The sequence below is a fragment of the Drosophila grimshawi genome, unplaced genomic scaffold (genome assembly GCF_018153295.1).
Source record: "Drosophila grimshawi isolate 15287-2541.00 unplaced genomic scaffold, ASM1815329v1 contig_44, whole genome shotgun sequence".
NCBI classification, from domain to species: Eukaryota; Metazoa; Arthropoda; class Insecta; order Diptera; family Drosophilidae; genus Drosophila; species Drosophila grimshawi.
In genome coordinates, this window is record NW_025063240.1 from 23,197,419 (window position 1) to 23,218,152 (window position 20,734).

The 20,734-nt window shown below is 43.3% G+C and overlaps 3 protein-coding genes across 6 annotated transcripts; 2 read left to right on the forward strand and 1 right to left on the reverse strand.

The window, feature by feature from the left end:
* Positions 1–37: 37 nt before the first annotated feature.
* Positions 38–745, reverse strand: LOC6558764 (ragulator complex protein LAMTOR4 homolog). The gene is made up of 2 exons (XM_001983165.3): positions 548–745; positions 38–492 (listed from the first exon to the last, which is right to left on the reverse strand). The coding sequence occupies exons 1-2, from the start codon at positions 691–693 to the stop codon at positions 234–236; spliced, it is 405 nt and encodes a 134-aa protein (XP_001983201.1). The 5' UTR covers positions 694–745; the 3' UTR covers positions 38–233.
* Positions 746–1,130: 385 nt separating this feature from the next.
* LOC6558075 (spectrin alpha chain) lies at positions 1,131–20,548 on the forward strand. Of its 4 annotated transcripts, XM_032743176.2 has the most exons (8): positions 1,131–1,214; positions 8,680–12,790; positions 13,496–13,564; positions 14,902–16,825; positions 17,212–17,815; positions 17,990–18,019; positions 19,298–19,898; positions 19,963–20,548. In XM_032743176.2, the coding sequence occupies exons 2-8, from the start codon at positions 8,801–8,803 to the stop codon at positions 20,089–20,091; spliced, it is 7,347 nt and encodes a 2,448-aa protein (XP_032599067.1). In that variant the 5' UTR covers positions 1,131–1,214; positions 8,680–8,800; the 3' UTR covers positions 20,092–20,548. The 4 variants fall into 4 exon arrangements, with proteins under 4 accessions (XP_032599067.1, XP_001983199.1, XP_032599068.1 ...); XM_001983163.2 differs by lacking the exon at positions 17,990–18,019; XM_032743177.1 differs by lacking the exon at positions 13,496–13,564.
* LOC6558667 (protein disks lost) lies at positions 3,137–7,661 on the forward strand. The gene has a single exon (XM_001983164.2). It carries the CDS (start codon positions 3,194–3,196, stop codon positions 7,505–7,507), a length of 4,314 nt encoding a protein of 1,437 aa, XP_001983200.1. The 5' UTR covers positions 3,137–3,193; the 3' UTR covers positions 7,508–7,661.
* Positions 20,549–20,734: the final 186 nt, after the last annotated feature.

Sequence of the window (20,734 nt, forward strand, 5' to 3'; positions counted from 1 at the left end):
TAGTTCATTCGCTCAGAAAAGTTGCGATTATCGTTCATTAAAGTTCGATTTTGGTTCGCTTAAGTCCGATATATTTGAACAGTAGCTCACAAATGATGTATTCTTTGACAAATAAAGAGTAGCATTAAATAGAAAAAGGGAGTTTTCCAATTGTATTCACGGTCGTGGCTTCTGCTCCTTGTTGCTCCTTGGCAGTAGCCACAACAGGCGACGCTAAACTGTTCCTGCATCTTTCAAGCCATCACCGTGCTGCTTGTGCTGCTAGCGGGATTTGTGGCAACCAAGCTGCTACTGCCCTCGTTGGCATCATTGTAAACACTCGTCGAGGATGAGGATGAAGTGGTCGTCGTTGTTGGCGCGGCTCCATTTTGATTTTTGCACAGCTTTACAATGTAAATATGGCGATTGGACATGCAAATTGTGTAGCTGTGATGCTCGTAATCGATGCTAATTCTCTCACAGCTGCTATTTGGCATGAAGTTCTCATCAATGCTGCAAGCCCAAATATAAAATTGATAACCCAACTCAATAAAACTTTTCTGCTCACCTTTCGGTCAGATTGAGCAGACCCATTATTATATTGGCGCTGCGCTCGTCGTTCTTCAGATCGCCGCCCGATTCGAGCACCGCGCCATCATCTTTCAGTATCAAGTAGCCAATTTGATTGGCCACAATCTGTTTATCTTTGTCCATATCTACAGTTTTTAACTAAACACCCACAAATGTTTTCCTCTTTTGTTTTTATAATGCATCAGCTGTATTGATTGGCATTCGCATAACGACGCCGACATGTGTCATATTATCGCGATATATCGATACTTTTCGCCGGATTCCTGTGCTATCTGTAGGCGAAAGGGCCACACCTCTAGTATCGGGAAGAAAATTTGATTGAACAATCACAATGTATCGATATAGTTAACCCAATTTTTGTACACTCGTTCACCGGTAGTAGCGCAGCACTAATATATCAGCATTAATTGCTACTCGCATAACGACGCCATGTTTTAAACTATCGCAATATATCGATACAGTTAATCTGATCTGTGTGCCATCCTTAAGCGATAGTGCCGCACCTCTAATAGACTACATTTTGTAAAGTGCCCCGTGCAGTTGTGTGAAAATTGAAGCGCTGCGTGAAAACTTGAGAAAAACAGGAAAAAATCAATAGTTAAACCAACAGATTTTATGTGAAGCGGTTGAGAAATATTTAAAGTGTAAGTTGTATTAAGTTTTCTATCTGAAACTATTGACAGCATGGCTAAAACTTATGCTTGAAAATCGAGCGAATTTGTGTGTGTGTATAATTGGAATTTTTTTCTCCATTTTCGGGTCAACGCCACACCCTTGCTCGGAATTATATGCACACACACAAAATCCAATTAATAGTTTAAACGTGCAAATTATGGAATTTCATTATGATTTAATTTTATGTGTAATGAGTGCAAAATTCTGTATGTGAGAAATTATTTTCTAGCTCCATTTTTGTATGTATGCATGTATGTGTGTGTGTGAGTGATGTGTATACGTCATCGGCTGGTCCGGCAACTTCAGGCGAAAGCAAGCGAGATAGATAGATTGCTGGAGCTGACAATAGAGATGTATTCTGAATGTTTACAAGTGGGGTGGCAGCACCAAATGTTTTTTTTACATATGCGAAAAATGTCCTTGACTTCAATTAGGGTAAACATTGCGCAATTTAACCGGCAACAATAATAAACTAGTTGCTGTTTTCTACATGTATTTGTATTATATTATATAAATATAAATGATTTATGTCATTCTGATTTTTCATGTTTAGCAATCATTGCTCATAGTTTTAAGTTATGTGCGCATTACGTCATCCAGCTATTTCTGATAGACACTTCAATTAATATGTATGTTTGGAGGTGTGTGTGTGTGTTCCGTCCGTTCATGTGTGAGAGAGTGCGAGCGAGCGAGGGAGTGAGCGGTCGTTTGCTCGCTCTTTACGAATTCCAAACAATTTCATGCTTCAAGTGTTGTCTGGCACTTTCTCTATCTCTCGCTCGCTCTCTCTGCTATGCCCTCCGTATTGTGTTTTTGTTTGAAAACGACATAAACAGTTAAATTGCCTTCAATTTGTGTGTGTGTGTCTGTCTGGGGCGACATTTGTTAATTTGTATGGCTGCTTTTTGAATACAAACCGCGACCGACCACTAGCACAACAATCCCGCGCCTAGGCTACTTTTTTTTTTTAAATTTCCTGCTGTGTTATGATGACGATGCCGTGAAAAGATTCGGTTGACAGTAATATATGTATTTAGTTATGTTTGAATGCAGATATGAGTGAATATATGTAAGTGTGTGTGCTTTACTGTTCTATATATAGGGTGGGTATGTAAGAATATTGTACTTACCTATTTTAATATGTAGGTGTATGTATGTTTACTATTCTTCATACCTACTCCACCCTGTATGTATGTGTGTTTTGCGATAATACTACTTAGATATTTGAATGTATGTATGTATGTGTGTTTTTGACTATTCTCCATAAACACCCTGTTGCAGGAGTTCTACTTTTATATTTGAATGTAGATATGTGTGTGTATTGTCGCATTATTCTTCATATCCATCCTGTTGTTGGAGTTCTACTTTCAAGGCCGATGATGTCATTTGAAAAAAAAAATCCAATTGAAATCATTTCCACTGCTGAAAACTCTATTAAATTATGAATGAAATAGTTAAAAGTAAATCAAATCTTTATATCTATCTACTGATCGGCTTAATATACAACTATTGTTATTTAATTAATTATTATATATATTTAAATTTCATCTCTTGTAATTAGTATTAAATTTAAAACTTAAATTACTTTGTTCATAAAAAAAAAAATTATAAACGGTTTCGGAAAGTTTGTTGTGTGTGAAATTAAAATAAATGAAAAAAGAAAAAAAGCAACTAAGTCAACTTTAAAAGAACTCGAAAACAAAATAAAACAAAAACTAAAAATGCAATAAAATGTAAATGAATCAATCAAAGACAAAAAGCGGTACAAGCAAAAATTTCTCTGTTCTCATCTTCCGTTGCAGGAAACGGGGCCAAAGTGAGAGACAGAGAGAGAGAGAGAGAAACGAGACAGAGATATATAAATATGTAATGAGAAACAAACAAGAACAAAAACCAAAAAATCGAGATTATTTGTAAACAAATATAAAACTGGAAAACGCAAAGAGAAATGGAAGCAAAGAAACAACAACTGGAACAGCTGCTCACGGAACTGGATCCAGCGGTTGAGTGTGACCAGCTGGCGCAAACATTTAAAGCACACTTCCAGAGGAGAGGCAAAGGAAATGGCAACCTGGCAGATTTTGCCATATACTTTTTGGCTGCACTGCGTCAACAGACGGAAGTGCATTTTAGGCATGGAAGTAACAACAACGAAACGGAAACAAGCAAATGTCAAACGCCAGTGCGACAGGTCAGATTAAAGCAGGAGCAGGATTTAAATGAATCACAGCTGAGTCAATTGAGTCTACTGAGTAATTCAAGTGTTACCAGCATATCGATACCAATTCAGCAACAAGGACGTTGTTCCAGTGGCCAGCAGCAATTTAGTAGTACACCCAATCGAAGTGGAGGAGGAGGAGGAACATTCAAAGGTGGAGGAGCAGGAGGGGGAGTTAAATTAAGAGCAGGATACAGTGGAGGAGGAGGCAGTGGAAGAGTAGGAGGCAGTGGAAGAGGAGGAGCAGCCACACCCCATCGAAGTGGTGAGGGAGTAGGAAGCAATACTGGCGGAGCAGGTAACGGAGGAGGAGCAGCTTCAGCTGGAGGAAGTAGTTTTTGTCTGGGCGACTTCTTACATAACTCCTCTACGCCCAATTCCAGCCAGCAGCGTTCGAAGAAGAAGCAGACGACTCCACAGGAACACAGTGGCAACAGCAAATCCCAAAAGCCAATGCGCCGCGTTGTGCCCACAACGCTAAGCAAGAATGTCTCCTCCAGCAGCAATCTGTCCTTCGGGGACACCAGCTCGTTTAGCCAGGAGAACAATTTGTGGCGTCTGTCGCAGAGCGCGGAGCTCGTGGAGCGCAGTCAGAGTGTTGCACTGGAGCAGGAGGCACGCAAATGTCTAAGACTGCATCGCCAGGAGCTTAAAAATGAGGCGCCAGTGGAGCAGGACAGGGAGAGAGAAAGTGAGAGGGAGAAGGAGTGGGAACAGGAAAGAGATGTCATGGTCAGCCTGAAGCATGTGAATCAAGCGAGGCGATTGGAATTGCTTGCTGTCATCTATGGTCAACTGTTGGATCTGAATCTGGTGCCCAATGTGTTGAGTGAGATTAGCTATGCGCTGCAGTTGCTCAATATACAGCAGGGCATGAAAACAGAGACGGAGATGGATAACCAAGTAGAGCCACTCTCGGTGCTCGCCCTGCACAAGGAGTGCATTTATTTTGCCGTTAAACTCTTGGAACAGCAATCCAAACTCCTACTCGAATTGGATCGTAAAACTTTAGCTGTACTCCTACAGCACGAGAGGATCTCACTGTTAACGGAGCAACTGCAGCAGCAGTTGCAGCAGGCCTACAGAGATAAAAGAGAGACATCGACTACAGCTGAGATTTGTCCAACTCCTCCTAGTCAGGCACAGAATAATGTTTACTATCAACATGACAAGGATTCCCGCGATAATTTTCCCAGTCAAAATGAATTTGCTGCTTTTAAAACGCAGCGTGATCTCTTCTACAAATCCCTCAAGCACTGGGAGCAAACCCATCTCAATCGTCAGTTCCACTTTGGCCGGGATGTGACTCCTTTGGTGCGGGACATCTTTAAGCAATCGGAGCATGTGGTGAATATGTCTCATTTGGCCAAGCTCTGCGTTAGTCAGCTGCTCATGACCAGCAATGAGACGCACGAATCACCCGAGGAACTGGGCCTGAAACTGGATCAACAGCGTCTCAATCGACTCGCTCAACGATTGGTCACCAGCAATTCGAGTGTGGAGGACTCCTTTCCACGTACGCAGGCCTTTTTCCGGGATTTCATTGGTGAATGTGGCTCCTGGGCGTTTCTGGTGCAGATCCAGCTAGCGTTGTATGTGCAGCTGCTGCGGCACAATGATTCCAGTTTTGAATTGGTGCCACTACTGCAATTTAATGAGCACGAAGCGGAGGAGGAGGAGCTGCTGCTCCTGGCTACGCCTCCTTGTTACATTGTGAGAGCTCAGGCGCTGGCAGAGATGCTGCTGCTGGCCAAGTTCCTGGGTTATGTTTGTGCCCTGCCCTACAATCGATCACAACTTGTCCACGTGTGTCCACAGCAGTTGCAGCTGCGTCGTCAATTCCAGCCTCCGTTTGAGATGAGTTCGCATTTGGAGCGCGCCATGCGACAGGGGAAACTGCTGATTACTCTGCCTTGGCTGGTGCAATACTTGGCCATGTTGGATGTGGTTACGCTGCAGTTGCCTGGCAGTTTGGCCACGTTGGAGTTGCTCTATGCGTTGTATGGCAGGATGACTATTCGGGATTTGCAGCCTTGTGCGGGTTTGATTGTGCGCAGTTGTTTGGGTTGGTTACTGGAAGCGCAGCCAGGGATTAGCACGGGCTACTATGTGCACAGGACAGGAGAAGAGGGAGATAGCGGAGAAGATGGAGGAGGAAGAAGAACCGATGGAGTAGAAGGTGAAGAAGAAGAAAGTGGAGGAGGTTCAGGACGAAGAGCAGAATCAGTTAGAGGAGGAGCAGGAAGAGGAGGACAAGATGGAGGTGGAGGAACTGGAGGAAAACAAATAGTAAGAGGAGGAGATGTGGGAGTATTAGGTGGAGGAGGAGCAGCAGGAATTGGAGCAGGAGCAGAAGTGAGAGGAGGATCAGGTAGAGAAGTAGTAACAGAAGTAATTGGAGATGGGGCAGGAGGAGGAGCAGATAGACAAGAAGCAGATGGAGATAGAGGAGTAGTAGCAATAGAAGAAGGAGTCGGAAGAGGTAGAGGAAGAGAGGTAGCAGAAAGTAGAGCAGCAGAAGCAGATCAGGAAGAAGGAGGACTAGCAGCAGTATCAGCAGGTGCAGGAGCTGAAAGAGGACAAGTAACAGTAGATAGAGAAGAAGCAGCAGGAGCAGCAACAGGAGCAACTGCGACTCTAATCACCGATTGCCTGCATAGTCTGCGCTTCTCGGACAAGGGCAAAGCAGCCTCAATGCTGGAGCAGCTGCTGCCCGTGGCGTGTCCCTTTCTGCACGAGTTTCGCGTGTCCATCGCCCCATCGCAACAGCGCCCGGCACAGGCGCGCAATGGTCGCTATCGCTATATAACCACCCGACTGGAGCAGCTCAATCAACCCGAGGGAGCCCAATCCGGCGAGCAATCCCAGCCAGCCTCATCAGTCCATCCTCAGCAGACACAGCACAAACTAAACGAAGCCTTTCTTCACTCGCAGAACGCATCGATGCGTCGCCTGCTGGAGTTCGTGACGGAGCGCAGTTTCAAATGTGTCGTCAAGGATGCCCAGCAACAGATCCTGCTCCCATCCAAAGCAGCCGCCGATGCCCAGGTGAATGGAATCCAATCGATGCAGCAGTCCGAGGTGCAGCGGGATTTGCAAAGCATCTATCAACAGGCACGCAGTAAAGCAACCAAGCAATGGATGGAGCTGGTGCCCGGCATGTTGGAGCAGCGCATTGAGCAATCTTTGCTAGCTTTGCTCCCAGCAAATACCCCTGAGATACTGCGACGCACCTATGCTCATCTCATCAGGGAACCGGCACGTGTCCAACTCCAACAATGGCTTCAAGCGAGCGTTTTGCAATCGAATTTCTATCACGGAGATCTGCAGGATGTGGCCAGCAAGGTGTGTCGTGTGAATAGAGCAACTGCATCCGCCTCCTCCACTGACCCTTCCCCGACTGTACCCGACTCGAATGAGTTGTGCCTCCCAGCAAATGTGAATCTCTCCCAGCTCCTGTACGAACTACAGCAATGGGTGCACTGCCTCAGTTTGCGACCCGAGCATCTCCCTCAACTTCCCCAGCTTCAACCACTTGTGGAATCGACAAGGGAAGCTGTGCATCTACCCCAATTGCCGAGCTACTTGTATCAAGTTCTGGGCTCCATTTTGGTGCGTTTGCTGCAGTTGCTCATCTGTCGACAGCCACAGCTGATCAACCCAGCGCTAATATTCGCCAGCTGTGAGGTTTGGCTGGCACCTCAGCTGCGTGGAATGCCAGATTTATTCGAGTCTTTGCTGAGTGTGGGATTTGTGAGGGAACTCAGTTCCAATCCTGGCCGGTTTGGTTTATTGCATCAACTGCTGAGTTCCATGCTGGAGATGCGCATCGTGCGCCTGGATGAACTGAATCAGTGGTTTATGCTGCTCTTCAAGGAGATTTGGCCAGCGCCCGTTTGGACAAATCTTTCCCAGCTTCTACAGCAATTATCCCAATCCCACACTGAATCTCAAACCCAATCCGATGACAATTTCCTCGACGATCCCAAGTCGCATTTGTTTATGGAATTGCTGGCGGATCTATCGAGGGATTTGGATTTTTAAGCTCAGCAGAAACAATCAATTATGTCATTCGCATTTATCGCTAGAATGTAGAAAGAAATATTATATATCTATTTTTGCATATATTTGTACTCTTTTATATTTGTATTTTTACCTTTTAATAAAAGCACTCTATTTTTTGCAAGGAATTTAAAAAAAAAAGCTGTAAATTCGATAAGATAACAGTTATGCTTATTGATAAGATACGAATTTGACTGCTGCGCTATCGATAATTGGGCGATTGCGTCACTCTCAGAGTTTGCTTAACATTTGTCAGCCATGTTGATTTTTATAGGTTTCGCTGTGTTGTGAAACGGGAAGCGGTACATGGCCCAGGGTTGTGTCGACGATGCAGTCATCAGTTTAAAGTGTGAAGCAAGCCTGTCAAGTTGTTATTCACTGCTCAACCAGTGTAGATAAAGTGTGTAATGCGTTTCCTTGGATGTGTGTGACTGAAAAAACTGCTTTGTTATGTACTTATCAGTTTGAGCTTAGTAAAGCTGATCGTACATTTTAATTTGTTCAGTTTTGTGGAAACTAAAAACAAAACTGGATATTCAATAATTTAACCCAAAAATGATAATGTGGTGAAGCACTCTAACGTCCTATCAGAAATATACCCTTTCCTATACACCATCTATTTAGCAACCGTAAAAGTGGCGTTGTTAAAAATTTCTTGATGTGTTTTAAAGTGTTTTTATACCCTAAAATGAAAATGGGTAAATTTGATCGATAACTGCCTCAGTTTCGCGAATATCGATATGTAGATTTGCGATAGCAATGAAAGTCACAATTTTAAATATAAACCCTTCTAATTGATATATAATATATATTTGATAATATTAATCAACTGCTAAACCTATTAAAGGAAAATTTGGATATAAAACTGGAATACATATAAGAGCTGACTACAGGGTATATCGTAGTCGAATACACTCACCTACAGCATGCTTAGTTGCTTTTTGTTTCCATGAAGTTTTTTTTGTTTGCGAGCGCTGTTTATTGATGTGTGTACTAAGCTTTAACCGGGTGTGTTTTAGTGTGTGTTTGTCATTGTGCTAATTTTGTAAATAGCCAGCAGAGGTTATGCAATCGACAAAACCCGCGTCTATCTGCTTAAAGCTAATTGAAATTAACTGCTCTCTCTCTCTCTGTTTCTCCCTCTCATTCTGCAGTTGAGCACGGGCGAACTTTGGCAGCTAACTTGATGAGCAACCAGAAGAGGCAGCGGCAGTATTAATAATTAAATTAAACACTTTACACTCGAAATCAAAACGAAAACGAAACAACTAAAAAATGGAGAATTTTACACCGAAGGAGGTGAAAATCCTGGAGACTGTCGAGGATATTCAGGAGCGGCGTGAGCAGGTCCTTTCCCGTTACAATGAGTTCAAGATCGAGACACGCCAAAAGCGTGAGAAGCTCGAGGATTCGCGTCGCTTTCAATACTTTAAGCGCGATGCCGACGAATTGGAGTCCTGGATCCATGAGAAACTGCAAGCGGCCAGCGAGGAGAGCTACCGAGATCCCACTAATCTCCAGGCGAAGATCCAGAAACATCAGGCCTTCGAGGCGGAGGTCTCGGCGCATAGCAATGCGATAGTATCGCTGGACAACACTGGGCAGGAGATGATCAATCAGCAGCATTTCGCCTCGGAGACGATTCAGCGACGCCTTGATGAACTACATCAATTGTGGGAGTTGCTCCTGAGTCGTCTGGCCGAGAAGGGTCTCAAGTTGCAACAGGCCTTGGTCTTGGTGCAATTTCTACGCCAATGCGAGGAAGTCATGTTCTGGATCAAGGACAAGGAGACCTTTGTCACTGCCGATGAGTTCGGGCAAGATTTGGAGCATGTAGAGGTGCTGCAGCGCAAATTCGATGAGTTCCAAAAGGATATGGCCTCGCAGGAGTATCGTGTGACCGAAGTCAACCAGTTGGCCGATAAACTCATCCAGGATGGTCATCCCGAACGGGATACGATCACCAAGCGCAAGGAGGAGCTGAATGAGGCGTGGCAACGCCTTAAACAGCTGGCAATTGTGCGCCAGGAGAAACTCTTTGGTGCCCATGAAATTCAGCGTTTTAACCGTGACGCCGATGAAACTGTCGCCTGGATTGCTGAAAAGGATGTGGTGCTCTCCTCCGATGATTATGGCAGGGATTTGGCTAGCGTGCAGGCGTTGCAGCGGAAACATGAAGGTGTCGAACGTGATTTGGCCGCGCTGGAGGATAAGGTGTCGACGTTGGGCGCCGAGGCGCAAAGACTCTGCTCCATTCATGCGGATCACAGTGATCAGATCAGGGATAAACAAGCGGAGATTGCTAACTATTGGCAAAGTTTGACGGCCAAGGCGAGGGAACGTAAACAGAAACTGGATGAATCTTATTATCTACATCGTTTCCTGGCTGATTTCAGGGATCTGGTCTCGTGGATTAATGGCATGAAGGCCATCATTTCCGCCGATGAGTTGGCCAAGGATGTCGCCGGGGCTGAGGCGCTCTTGGAGCGTCATCAGGAGCACAAGGGTGAAATTGATGCACGTGAGGATAGCTTCCGGTTGACCACAGAATCTGGGCGGAAGCTGCTCGAGCGAGAGCATTATGCTGCTGCTGAGATTCAGGAGAAGCTGGGCGCCTTGGAGAATGATAAGAGTTCCCTGCTCTCATTGTGGGAGGATCGTCGTATTCTCTACGAGCAGTGCATGGATCTGCAGCTCTTCTATCGCGACACGGAGCAAGCAGACACTTGGATGGCCAAACAGGAGGCCTTCCTCGCCAATGAGGATCTCGGGGATTCTCTCGATTCCGTTGAGGCGCTGATCAAGAAACATGAAGATTTTGAGAAGAGTCTCGCAGCGCAAGAGGAGAAAATTAAGGCTTTGGATATATTCGCCACCAAACTCATCGATGGACAGCATTATGCAGCGGATGATGTTGCTCAGCGGCGTCAAATGCTACTCGCTCGTCGCGCCGCACTCCAGGAGAAGTCAGCGAAGCGTCGTCAGCTGTTGGAGGACTCCAATCGCTACCAGCAATTTGAACGAGATTGTGATGAGACAAAGGGTTGGATTAGCGAGAAATTGAAATTTGCCACCGATGACAGCTATTTGGATCCCACGAATCTAAATGGAAAGATGCAAAAGCATCAGAATTTCGAGCATGAGCTGAATGCAAACAAGTCGAGGATTGAGGATATCACCAATGTGGGCAGCGAGCTGATTGAGAAGAAGCATTATGCCGCCGATCAGATAAATACCCGGATGCAGGAGATCGTAGTGTTGTGGGAGACACTCGTCCAGGCTTCCGATAAGAAGGGGTGCAAGCTGAACGAGGCCTGCCAGCAGCAGCAATTTAATCGCACCATCGAAGATATCGAACTCTGGTTGAGTGAAATTGAGGGTCAACTGTTGTCCGAGGACCATGGCAAGGATTTGACATCGGTACAGAATTTGCAGAAGAAACATGCACTGCTGGAGGCCGATGTGATGGCTCATCAGGATCGTATCGAGAGCATTAATGTCGCCGCCAATAAATTCATTGAATCGGGTCACTTTGATGCGGACAACATACGCAACAAGGAGGGTAATCTCTCGGCTCGCTATGCGGCGTTGGCAGCTCCGATGGGTGAGCGGAAACAGCATTTGACGGACTCGTTGCAGGTGCAACAACTCTTCCGCGACCTGGAAGATGAAGCCGCCTGGATACGCGAGAAGGAACCAATTGCAGCGTCCACAAATCGTGGACGGGATTTGATTGGTGTTCAGAATCTTATTAAGAAACATCAGGCGGTCCTCGCCGAGATTAATAATCATGAGGCGCGTCTGCTGAATGTCATCAGTTCGGGCGAGAATATGCTCAAGGATCAACCCTTTGCTAGCGATGACATCCGTCAGCGTCTTGAGGCATTGCAGGAGCAATGGAATACTCTCAAGGATCGTTCGAATCAGCGGAAACAGGATTTGGATGATTCGCTGCAGGCCCATCAATATTTTGCCGATGCGAATGAAGCGGAGTCGTGGATGCGTGAAAAGGAACCAATAGCCACGGGCAGTGACTATGGCAAGGATGAGGATTCCTCGGAGGCGTTGCTCAAGAAACACGAAGCCCTCGTATCTGATTTGGAAGCCTTTGGCAACACCATCCAAGCCCTGCAGGAACAGGCAAAGAATTGTCGCCAGCAGGAGACACCCGTCGTTGATATTACGGGCAAGGAATGCGTTGTAGCTCTGTATGATTACACGGAGAAATCTCCGCGTGAGGTGTCCATGAAGAAGGGCGATGTGCTGACACTGCTCAATTCCAACAACAAGGATTGGTGGAAGGTGGAGGTGAACGATCGACAGGGGTTCGTGCCCGCCGCTTACATCAAGAAGATCGAAGCTGGACTTAGCGCATCCCAGCAGAATCTGGTGGATAATCATTCAATAGCCAAGCGACAAAATCAGATTAACTCGCAATACGATAACCTTTTGGCTTTGGCCCGTGAACGTCAGAATAAGTTGAATGAAACAACAAAAGCTTATGTTTTGGTGCGTGAAGCCGCCGATTTGGCACAGTGGATCAGGGATAAGGAGAATCATGCCCAGATCGCTGATGTGGTCGGTGAGGATCTCGAGGAGGTGGAGGTGCTCCAGAAGAAATTCGATGACTTCAACGATGACCTCAAAGCGAATGAGGTGCGTCTGGCGAATATGAATGAAATTGCCGTGCAGTTGACATCCTTGGGTCAAACGGAGGCTGCTCTCAAGATTCAGACCCAAATGCAGGATCTGAACGAGAAGTGGAATAATCTACAGTCCCTCACCGCTGAAAAGGCCAGCCAATTGGGTTCTGCGCACGAAGTGCAGCGATTCCATCGGGATATTGATGAGACCAAGGATTGGATTGCCGAGAAGGCGAATGCTCTCAATAATGATGATCTGGGTAAAGATTTGCGCAGTGTTCAAACTCTCCAGCGGAAGCATGAAGGAGTCGAACGGGATTTGGCTGCGCTGAGAGATAAGATTCGTCAGTTGGATGAGACAGCAAATCGTTTGATGCAATCGCATCCGGATACCGCTGAGCAGACCTATGCCAAGCAGAAGGAGATCAACGAGATGTGGGATCAGATCATCACCAAGTCCACGGCGCGCAAGGAAAAACTCCTTGATTCGTATGATTTGCAGCGTTTCCTCAGCGATTATCGGGATCTGCTCGCCTGGATTAACTCCATGATGAGCCTGGTCACATCCGATGAACTGGCCAATGATGTCACCGGTGCCGAAGCCCTCATCGAACGGCATCAGGTGCGTTAGTCTTTGATCTCTAATTTCCTTGTATACCTTTTTTATTTTCGTTTTATACTCTTGCGGATCTCCAATACCCAAAAAAAAAATTCATAATTTCAGTTTTGACAAAATTGTGGTTTCAGGAAGTTTATACCCATATCCTTATGTTATTTTTGGCTAGGATTTTAAGTTGAGTTTTGAGTTTACTATTTCAACTTTAAGTGTAGTCTCTTTCGAAATCTAAAAACGTATTGCATTTTAAAATTCTATTGAATTTTGAGAAAGATATGACTTACTTGAAAAACTACTAATATTCCAAGGTCTGCAAGGGTATTTAAGTTTCGGCATGCCGAAGCTAATTTTCCTTTATTATCTTTTCAACTGAAGGCAATGAAATTTTTAATTTACGAGACGAGACTTTAATTTATTTTATTTACTCCCTCCTATGAGATTTGATATGCGATCTTCATTTAATTTTGACCTTTTCTGTGCATTGTTTTCTTTTGTTTTGTTTTATCTTTCGGGTCGTGAACCCAAATCCAACAATAAATATCCAAATTCCGTCATAAAACAATTATCAATCAACTCAACTCAACGTCGTGTGTCCTCCAAACATCAACAAAAACACAATCGGCTCATGGTTCATGACAACATATATACTATATATATATGTATATATAAACATCCAATCCATGGTCTTAATTCTCATCTCTAAACACACAGGCACATCGTGCTGAAATTGAGTTCACGCTGGGCAGCAGCTCTTCCCCCACATCACCATCCGGCGACGAGGTAGTTGTTCGTTTACCACATCATCATCATTATCGTCATCATCAGCATTATTATCGTAATCCAGATCATGATATGCACATCCAAATCATAAACCAGTTCATTGTTTATAATTCATTGTTTTTGTGCGTTCTTTGTTCCTAGTTCCAGCCGCAACAGCAATTTGTTTAGCCACAGCTTTCACTAGCACACGCTCTCTCCCTCTCCCTCTCTCTCTCTTTCTCTGCCTCTCTTCTCTCTCTGTCGCTGCTTTTTGTCAACTATTGAATAACCCGATATATGTTTTATATTTACTTATAAACAACAATCATAAAAATTGTCAAAGAAGCGGAACAAAAAATAGCACGAAATAATCCAATGTATCGAACTAAATTCCCTATAAATAAATTATAGGGAAAGTATTCCAAGCATAAGCTTGAAATTCAGTGTTTCATATCTTTTGAGGACTAATGTGTTTCGTGGTCCCTTCTTATTGCAAACTTATCAATTCTGTCTAGGAATTTTTTTTTTTAATGTTGATAAGGGTGCTTTTTTTCCCCCTTCCCACATCACGTCTTCTACATCTACATAAAACAACACTCAATCGTTCATCTCCTCATAGCTTCACTTGTAATTTGAAGTTACCCATTAGCGGAGGGGCGACTACAGTTCAACATTTATAACTATTTGTATACTGACCTTATAGTTATCTAGACAACAAAAAGTACACTCAGAAAAAAAATCAGAAACAAATCTTTTACTTAATTTCAGGATACATATTTCTAAAATTTCTATAAAAAAATGTACATGGATTATAAAGCCAAATAACAGCTAAATTCCAATATAAAAGCAGAGGGAGTAAATTGCATTACTTGTTTCTGAATTTTTGGAAAAGTTTTTGATTTCTAAGAATCAGTGTGGAGCCTTTCAAGCCTTTCTAATACTTAAAAATTATTTCTAAAAACTAGAAAAGCTTGGAAAACTTTCTAGTTTTCATGGGGATTTTGTTTCAGAGTGTTCCAAAGTTGCTCCTAACTACCACCTCCCTCCTGTACAGCACTCCTCCATCATTGACAAATCAATCAGCGCTCGCATATCATCTTCGACTTCTCTATAATTTACGTTCTGTTCGTGGTTTGTTGACTAATCCAATAAAAAATAAAAACAAAAAACTGAAGCTGCAGCAAAGCAAAATACAACAGCAAAAATGGCAACTAAAACTTTAACTTGTTGTTGTGTCTAACCCGGCGTTTAAAACACCTTTTAAAAACACACACACACAACAGCGGCTAATAATTCATTTAACCATATCAAGAGGAGACTAATTCAATTTCTCATTATATATATATGTATATATATAGGAACACCGAACGGAGATCGATGCACGCGCTGGAACCTTTGGGGCCTTCGAGCAGTTTGGCAATGAGTTGCTGCAGGCGAATCATTATGCCTCGCCGGAGATCAAGGAGCAAATCGATGATTTGGCCAAGGCACGTGAGGATCTAGAGAAGGCATGGACCGAACGCCGCCTCCAGCTCGAGCAGAATCTCGATCTGCAGCTGTATATGCGCGATTGCGAGTTGGCCGAGTCGTGGATGTCAGCGCGTGAGGCGTTCCTCAATGCGGACGACGATGCCAATGCGGGTGGCAATGTGGAGGCGTTGATCAAGAAACACGAAGATTTCGACAAAGCCATCAATGGACACGAGCAAAAGATTGCCGCACTGCAAACGGTGGCCGATCAGCTGATTGCCCAGAATCATTATGCCTCCAATTTGGTCGATGATAAACGGAATCAGGTCTTGGAACGTTGGCGCCACCTCAAGGAGGGTTTGATCGAGAAGCGTTCTCGCCTGGGCGATGAGCAAACACTGCAGCAATTCTCACGCGATGCGGATGAGATTGAGAATTGGATTGCGGAGAAGTTGCAGCTGGCCACTGAGGAGAGTTACAAGGATCCGGCAAACATTCAATCGAAGCATCAAAAACATCAAGCCTTCGAGGCGGAGCTCGCAGCGAATGCGGATCGTATACAGAGTGTTCTGGCGATGGGTGGCAATCTGATTGATAAGAAACAGTGCAGTGGATCGGAGGATGCAGTCCAGAAGCGTCTCACACAAATTGCCGATCAATGGGAATATTTGACGCACAAGACGACTGAAAAGTCGTTGAAGTTGAAGGAGGCCAATAAGCAACGGACTTATATCGCTGCTGTCAAGGATTTGGATTTCTGGTTGGGCGAGGTCGAGAGTTTGTTGACCACTGAAGATTCTGGTAAGGATTTGGCATCAGTTCAAAACCTAATGAAGAAACATCAGTTGGTTGAAGCGGATATCGTTGCGCACGAAGACCGCATCAAGGACATGAACAACCAGGCCGATTCCTTGGTCGAGAGCGGTCAATTCGATACTGCTGGCATCCAGGAAAAGCGTCAGAGCATCAACGAACGCTACGAACGTATCTGTAATCTTGCTGCCCATCGTCAGGCCAGGCTTAATGAGGCTTTGACTCTGCATCAGTTCTTCCGCGACATCGCCGACGAGGAGAGTTGGATTAAGGAGAAGAAGCTGCTCGTTGGCTCCGATGATTATGGACGTGATTTGACCGGTGTTCAAAATCTGAAGAAGAAACATAAACGCCTTGAGGCAGAGTTGGGTTCTCATGAGCCGGCCATTCAGGCTGTCCAGGAGGCGGGCGAGAAACTCATGGATGTTTCGAATCTGGGTGTGCCTGAGATTGAGCAACGGCTCAAGGCACTCAAGCAGGCTTGGTCGGAGCTGAAGAATTTGGCCGCGACACGTGGTCAGAAGTTGGATGAATCGCTGACCTATCAGCAATTCCTCGCCCAGGTGGAGGAGGAGGAGGCCTGGATTACGGAGAAGCAACAGTTGCTCTCCGTGGAGGATTATGGGGATTCGATGGCTGCAGTGCAGGGTCTGCTGAAGAAACACGATGCCTTCGAAACGGATTTTGCTGCCCATAAGGATCGTTGCTCCCTCATCTGCGAGCAGGGCGGTGATCTAGTCGAGGCCAAGAATCATCACGGCGAATCCATTGGCCAACGTTGCCAGCAGTTGCGCAACAAGTTGGAGAATCTTAATGCTTTGGCCGCTCGGCGCAAAGGCGCCTTGTTGGACAACTCGGCGTATCTGCAGTTCATGTGGAAGGCCGATGTTGTCGAGAGCTGGATCGATGACAAGGAGAACTATGTGCGTTCCGACGAATACGGACGTGATCTGTCCACTGTGCAAACGCTCTTAACCAAACAGGAGACATTCGATGCGGGTAAGTTGGATTTACTAAAAAAAAAAAATAGAAGAATCACAATTTATTAAGGGGAAAGAAACACATTGTAATTTGAACATAAGGTGAAATCAGGAATCTACACGGATGATGTAGGTGATAAGTTATTTATTAAAAAAAACTTAGAAATACCACTAGAATTCTGAATATTATAATTGTTCTTGTGTTGTTTAACATAATGACAACATTGAATAATTAACATGAGTAAAGGCTAGAGCTGCTTAACATAGTTAGATATGTATAACATTGAGTAGTTAACATTTTGGCGGTTACGTTTGAAATGAGCTGTGCTTACGAGTAAGGATAAATATTGCTTACATAATAACAACAAAAAAACAAAAACTTATATCTCTGTTTTTATTTTACAGGTCTCAATGCCTTTGAACAGGAGGGCATACACAATATTAGTGCCCTGAAGGATCAACTGATTAATGCGAATCACGCCCAATCGCCGGCTATACTGAAGCGTCATGGAGATGTGATTGCCCGTTGGCAGAAGTTGAGGGATGCGTCGGATACGCGCAAGCAGCGATTGCTGGCCATGCAGGAGCAATTCCGCCAAATCGAGGAACTCTACTTGACATTTGCCAAGAAAGCTTCGGCCTTCAATTCTTGGTTCGAGAATGCCGAAGAGGATCTCACAGATCCTGTTCGCTGCAATTCGATCGAAGAAATACGCGCCTTGCGTGATGCCCACGCTCAATTCCAAGCGTCCCTCTCATCGGCCGAAGCTGACTTTAAGGCATTGGCAGCACTCGACCAGAAGATCAAGAGCTTTAATGTTGGACCCAATCCATACACATGGTTCACCATGGAAGCTCTTGAGGAGACCTGGCGTAACTTGCAAAAGATCATAGAGGAACGCGATGGCGAACTTGCCAAAGAGGCCAAGCGTCAGGAGGAGAACGACAAGCTCCGCAAGGAATTTGCTAAGCACGCCAATCTTTTCCACCAATGGCTAACCGAAACGAGGTGAGTTAACCAATCCTATTCCTCCTTGAAGCGCGTCTCTCATATCTCTCAATCCACACATGATTAAATCCAATTTAAAAATGATTCTTTTGTGATCGGGTTCCTCCCTCCAAAAAAACAATGATTTTCTCATAACTTCGTAATTTCCAAACGTTAAATTCTGTGTTCTTCTAGATATTATATGCTGGGTTATAATCGTCAAGGGTAATTAAGAAGCGGCTCCTAAATGCTCCTCTCTGCGTCTTCTTTTTCTTATTATTTTGAGTTGTCTATTTCCGTTTCCGTTACTGTTGTTGCTGTCGTTGTTGTTGTTGGCAATATTTAACTGCCGCTAACTAACAGCAAACGTTGAAAACATTAAAGAGGAGCTCCCCTCTTGCTTTGTAAATATATATATTAACATTTCATTGAGATATATAGGCATACATTATATTCTGGATTATTAAAAAATAATTAAGGAACGTGTCCCACCGGATGCAGGGCTCACATCTTTTCTATTGATTTTTTTGATGATATTGTTATCTGTTTCCGTTTCCGTTACTGTACAATTGCTAGCTTAATATTTAACAGCTGCTAACTAACTGCGAGAATTCAAGACATGAAGGAATCAAATCCACTCTTGCTTTGAAAATATATATATATCTTTAAATCGAATTTAGATAAGCAGCAATTTCAGTATTTCAAAACTAGTTCTTGTTCTTAAATGCATTTAGCAATACGTGCTCCACCGTCTATCGTTTATCGATCTCTAAGTCTATCGATCAGTTAGCGTTCACCGTTAAAAATTAATTATTAAAATTACAGTTAACTAAATTCAGCATGTCAAATAATAGTAGCGTCAAGATAAAAAAAAATTCAACAAGTAGTAAAAAATCCAAATTTGCATTAATTTTCAAACAAAAAGCGTTTTCTTTTGTTTTTTTTTTTTAAATTAGTTTTAGAAGCTTAAAAATGCATTTGGTGTTTTCATTTTATTCGCTTTTAATAGTGATATATGAACATTTTATAAGTTGCTAATAGCAAAATATTCTGTTAAATAGCAAAATATTCTTTAAAAAAATAACGATCTTCCACCTCTGTTTTTTGCTTATAACACGACTTGAAAACCTGAATAAATATTTATTAATTAAATATGGGCAAGTTTTTTGTCTGTATCACAGCAAAAACCATTTTAAATTACACTCGTAATACTCCCGAATACGCCTGTATATATATGAACAAATGGGCCAACAAATTGGAAGCATTAGAATTACAAACTGCTCTCTCTCTCTCTCTCTGCCCTTAACCCACAGATCTCTAACCAAAAAGATTTGCTTCTCTTCTAATGCATCATTATATATCCATTATGTAACTTTAAATTGTTGATGCGGTTTCTGAGCACTATATAATTGGATGTGACTTACTAATCGATAATTATTCTATTTTAAACACAATTAAAAAATTAAAAAAAAAAAAAAAACATTCCTCGACATGCACACACAGAACATCAATGATGGAAGGCTCTGGTTCCTTGGAACAGCAATTGGAGGCACTTCGCGTCAAGGCCACCGAGGTCCGTGCTCGTCGAGTGGATCTGAAGAAAATCGAGGAATTGGGCGCTCTGCTCGAGGAACATTTGATTCTGGACAATCGCTATACGGAACACTCGACAGTTGGCCTCGCTCAGCAATGGGATCAGCTGGATCAGCTATCAATGCGTATGCAACACAATCTGGAGCAACAGATACAGGCACGCAATCATTCGGGCGTTTCCGAGGATTCGCTCAAGGAATTCTCGATGATGTTCAAGCATTTCGACAAAGACAAGAGTGGCAAACTCAACCATCAGGAGTTCAAGTCTTGTCTGCGTGCTCTCGGCTACGATCTGCCCATGGTTGAGGAGGGTCAACCCGATCCTGAATTTGAGGCGATTGTCGATGTGGTTGATCCCAATCGGGATGGCTACGTTTCACTGCAGGAATACATTGCGTTCATGATTTCCAAGGAAACAGAGAATGTGCAGTCCTACGAAGAAATCGAGAATGCTTTCCGCGCAATCACCGCCGCCGATCGTCCCTATGTCACCAAGGAGGAGCTCTATTGCGTAAGTACAAATAAAATTATATTAAAATCCAATATTTTATTAATATTTATATTAAATTTTGCAGAACCTCACCAAGGATATGGCGGATTATTGTGTGCAACGGATGAAACCATTCTCGGAACCGCGTTCTGGCCAGCCCATTAAAGATGCTTTAGATTACATCGATTTCACGCGAACGCTATTCCAGAATTAAATTGCGTTCTTTGGAGAAAATGTCTTGCAATCTATTTCTAAAAGTATAAAAAAAATAACATGTCTATACATTTACACGATTATTTTCGATAATTTTTAGCGTGTAAGTCAAATGATTTTATGTATGCTTATTTAAGAACAATTAATGCCACATTGAACCCAAAACAAAAACCAACAGCACTTTCAATACATATTTATCAGTATATAATTTGTAGATTTTGCATTTATTTAACTTTCCCTTGATTCCCAGAAAAAGGTATCTTAAATGTTGTAGTCTCAGTACATACTATTTAAATGAATATAAATATAAATCAGAGCAATACTAAATCATAACTATAGCTCTCTGCTTTGCTTCCAGTATAATAATCCAACATTTTTCTAACTTCAGTGTTTGTAATTGAATAAAATGATACAAATTTAAGATACTCAATACCAACAATAAATAGCCTCTTTTTTTAGTTGCTTTTCCAGTTTATACGAGCGGATTACATATACGAAATACAAGTAGTAAAATATGCAACAACATATAACAAATACACATTTTATAAAAATACAAGTATTCATATTTGCCTCTGTGTGTTTACACTTCAACAAAAATTGCAAATAAAATATATACTGCTGCATGTCTTTAAAAATGTTAAAAC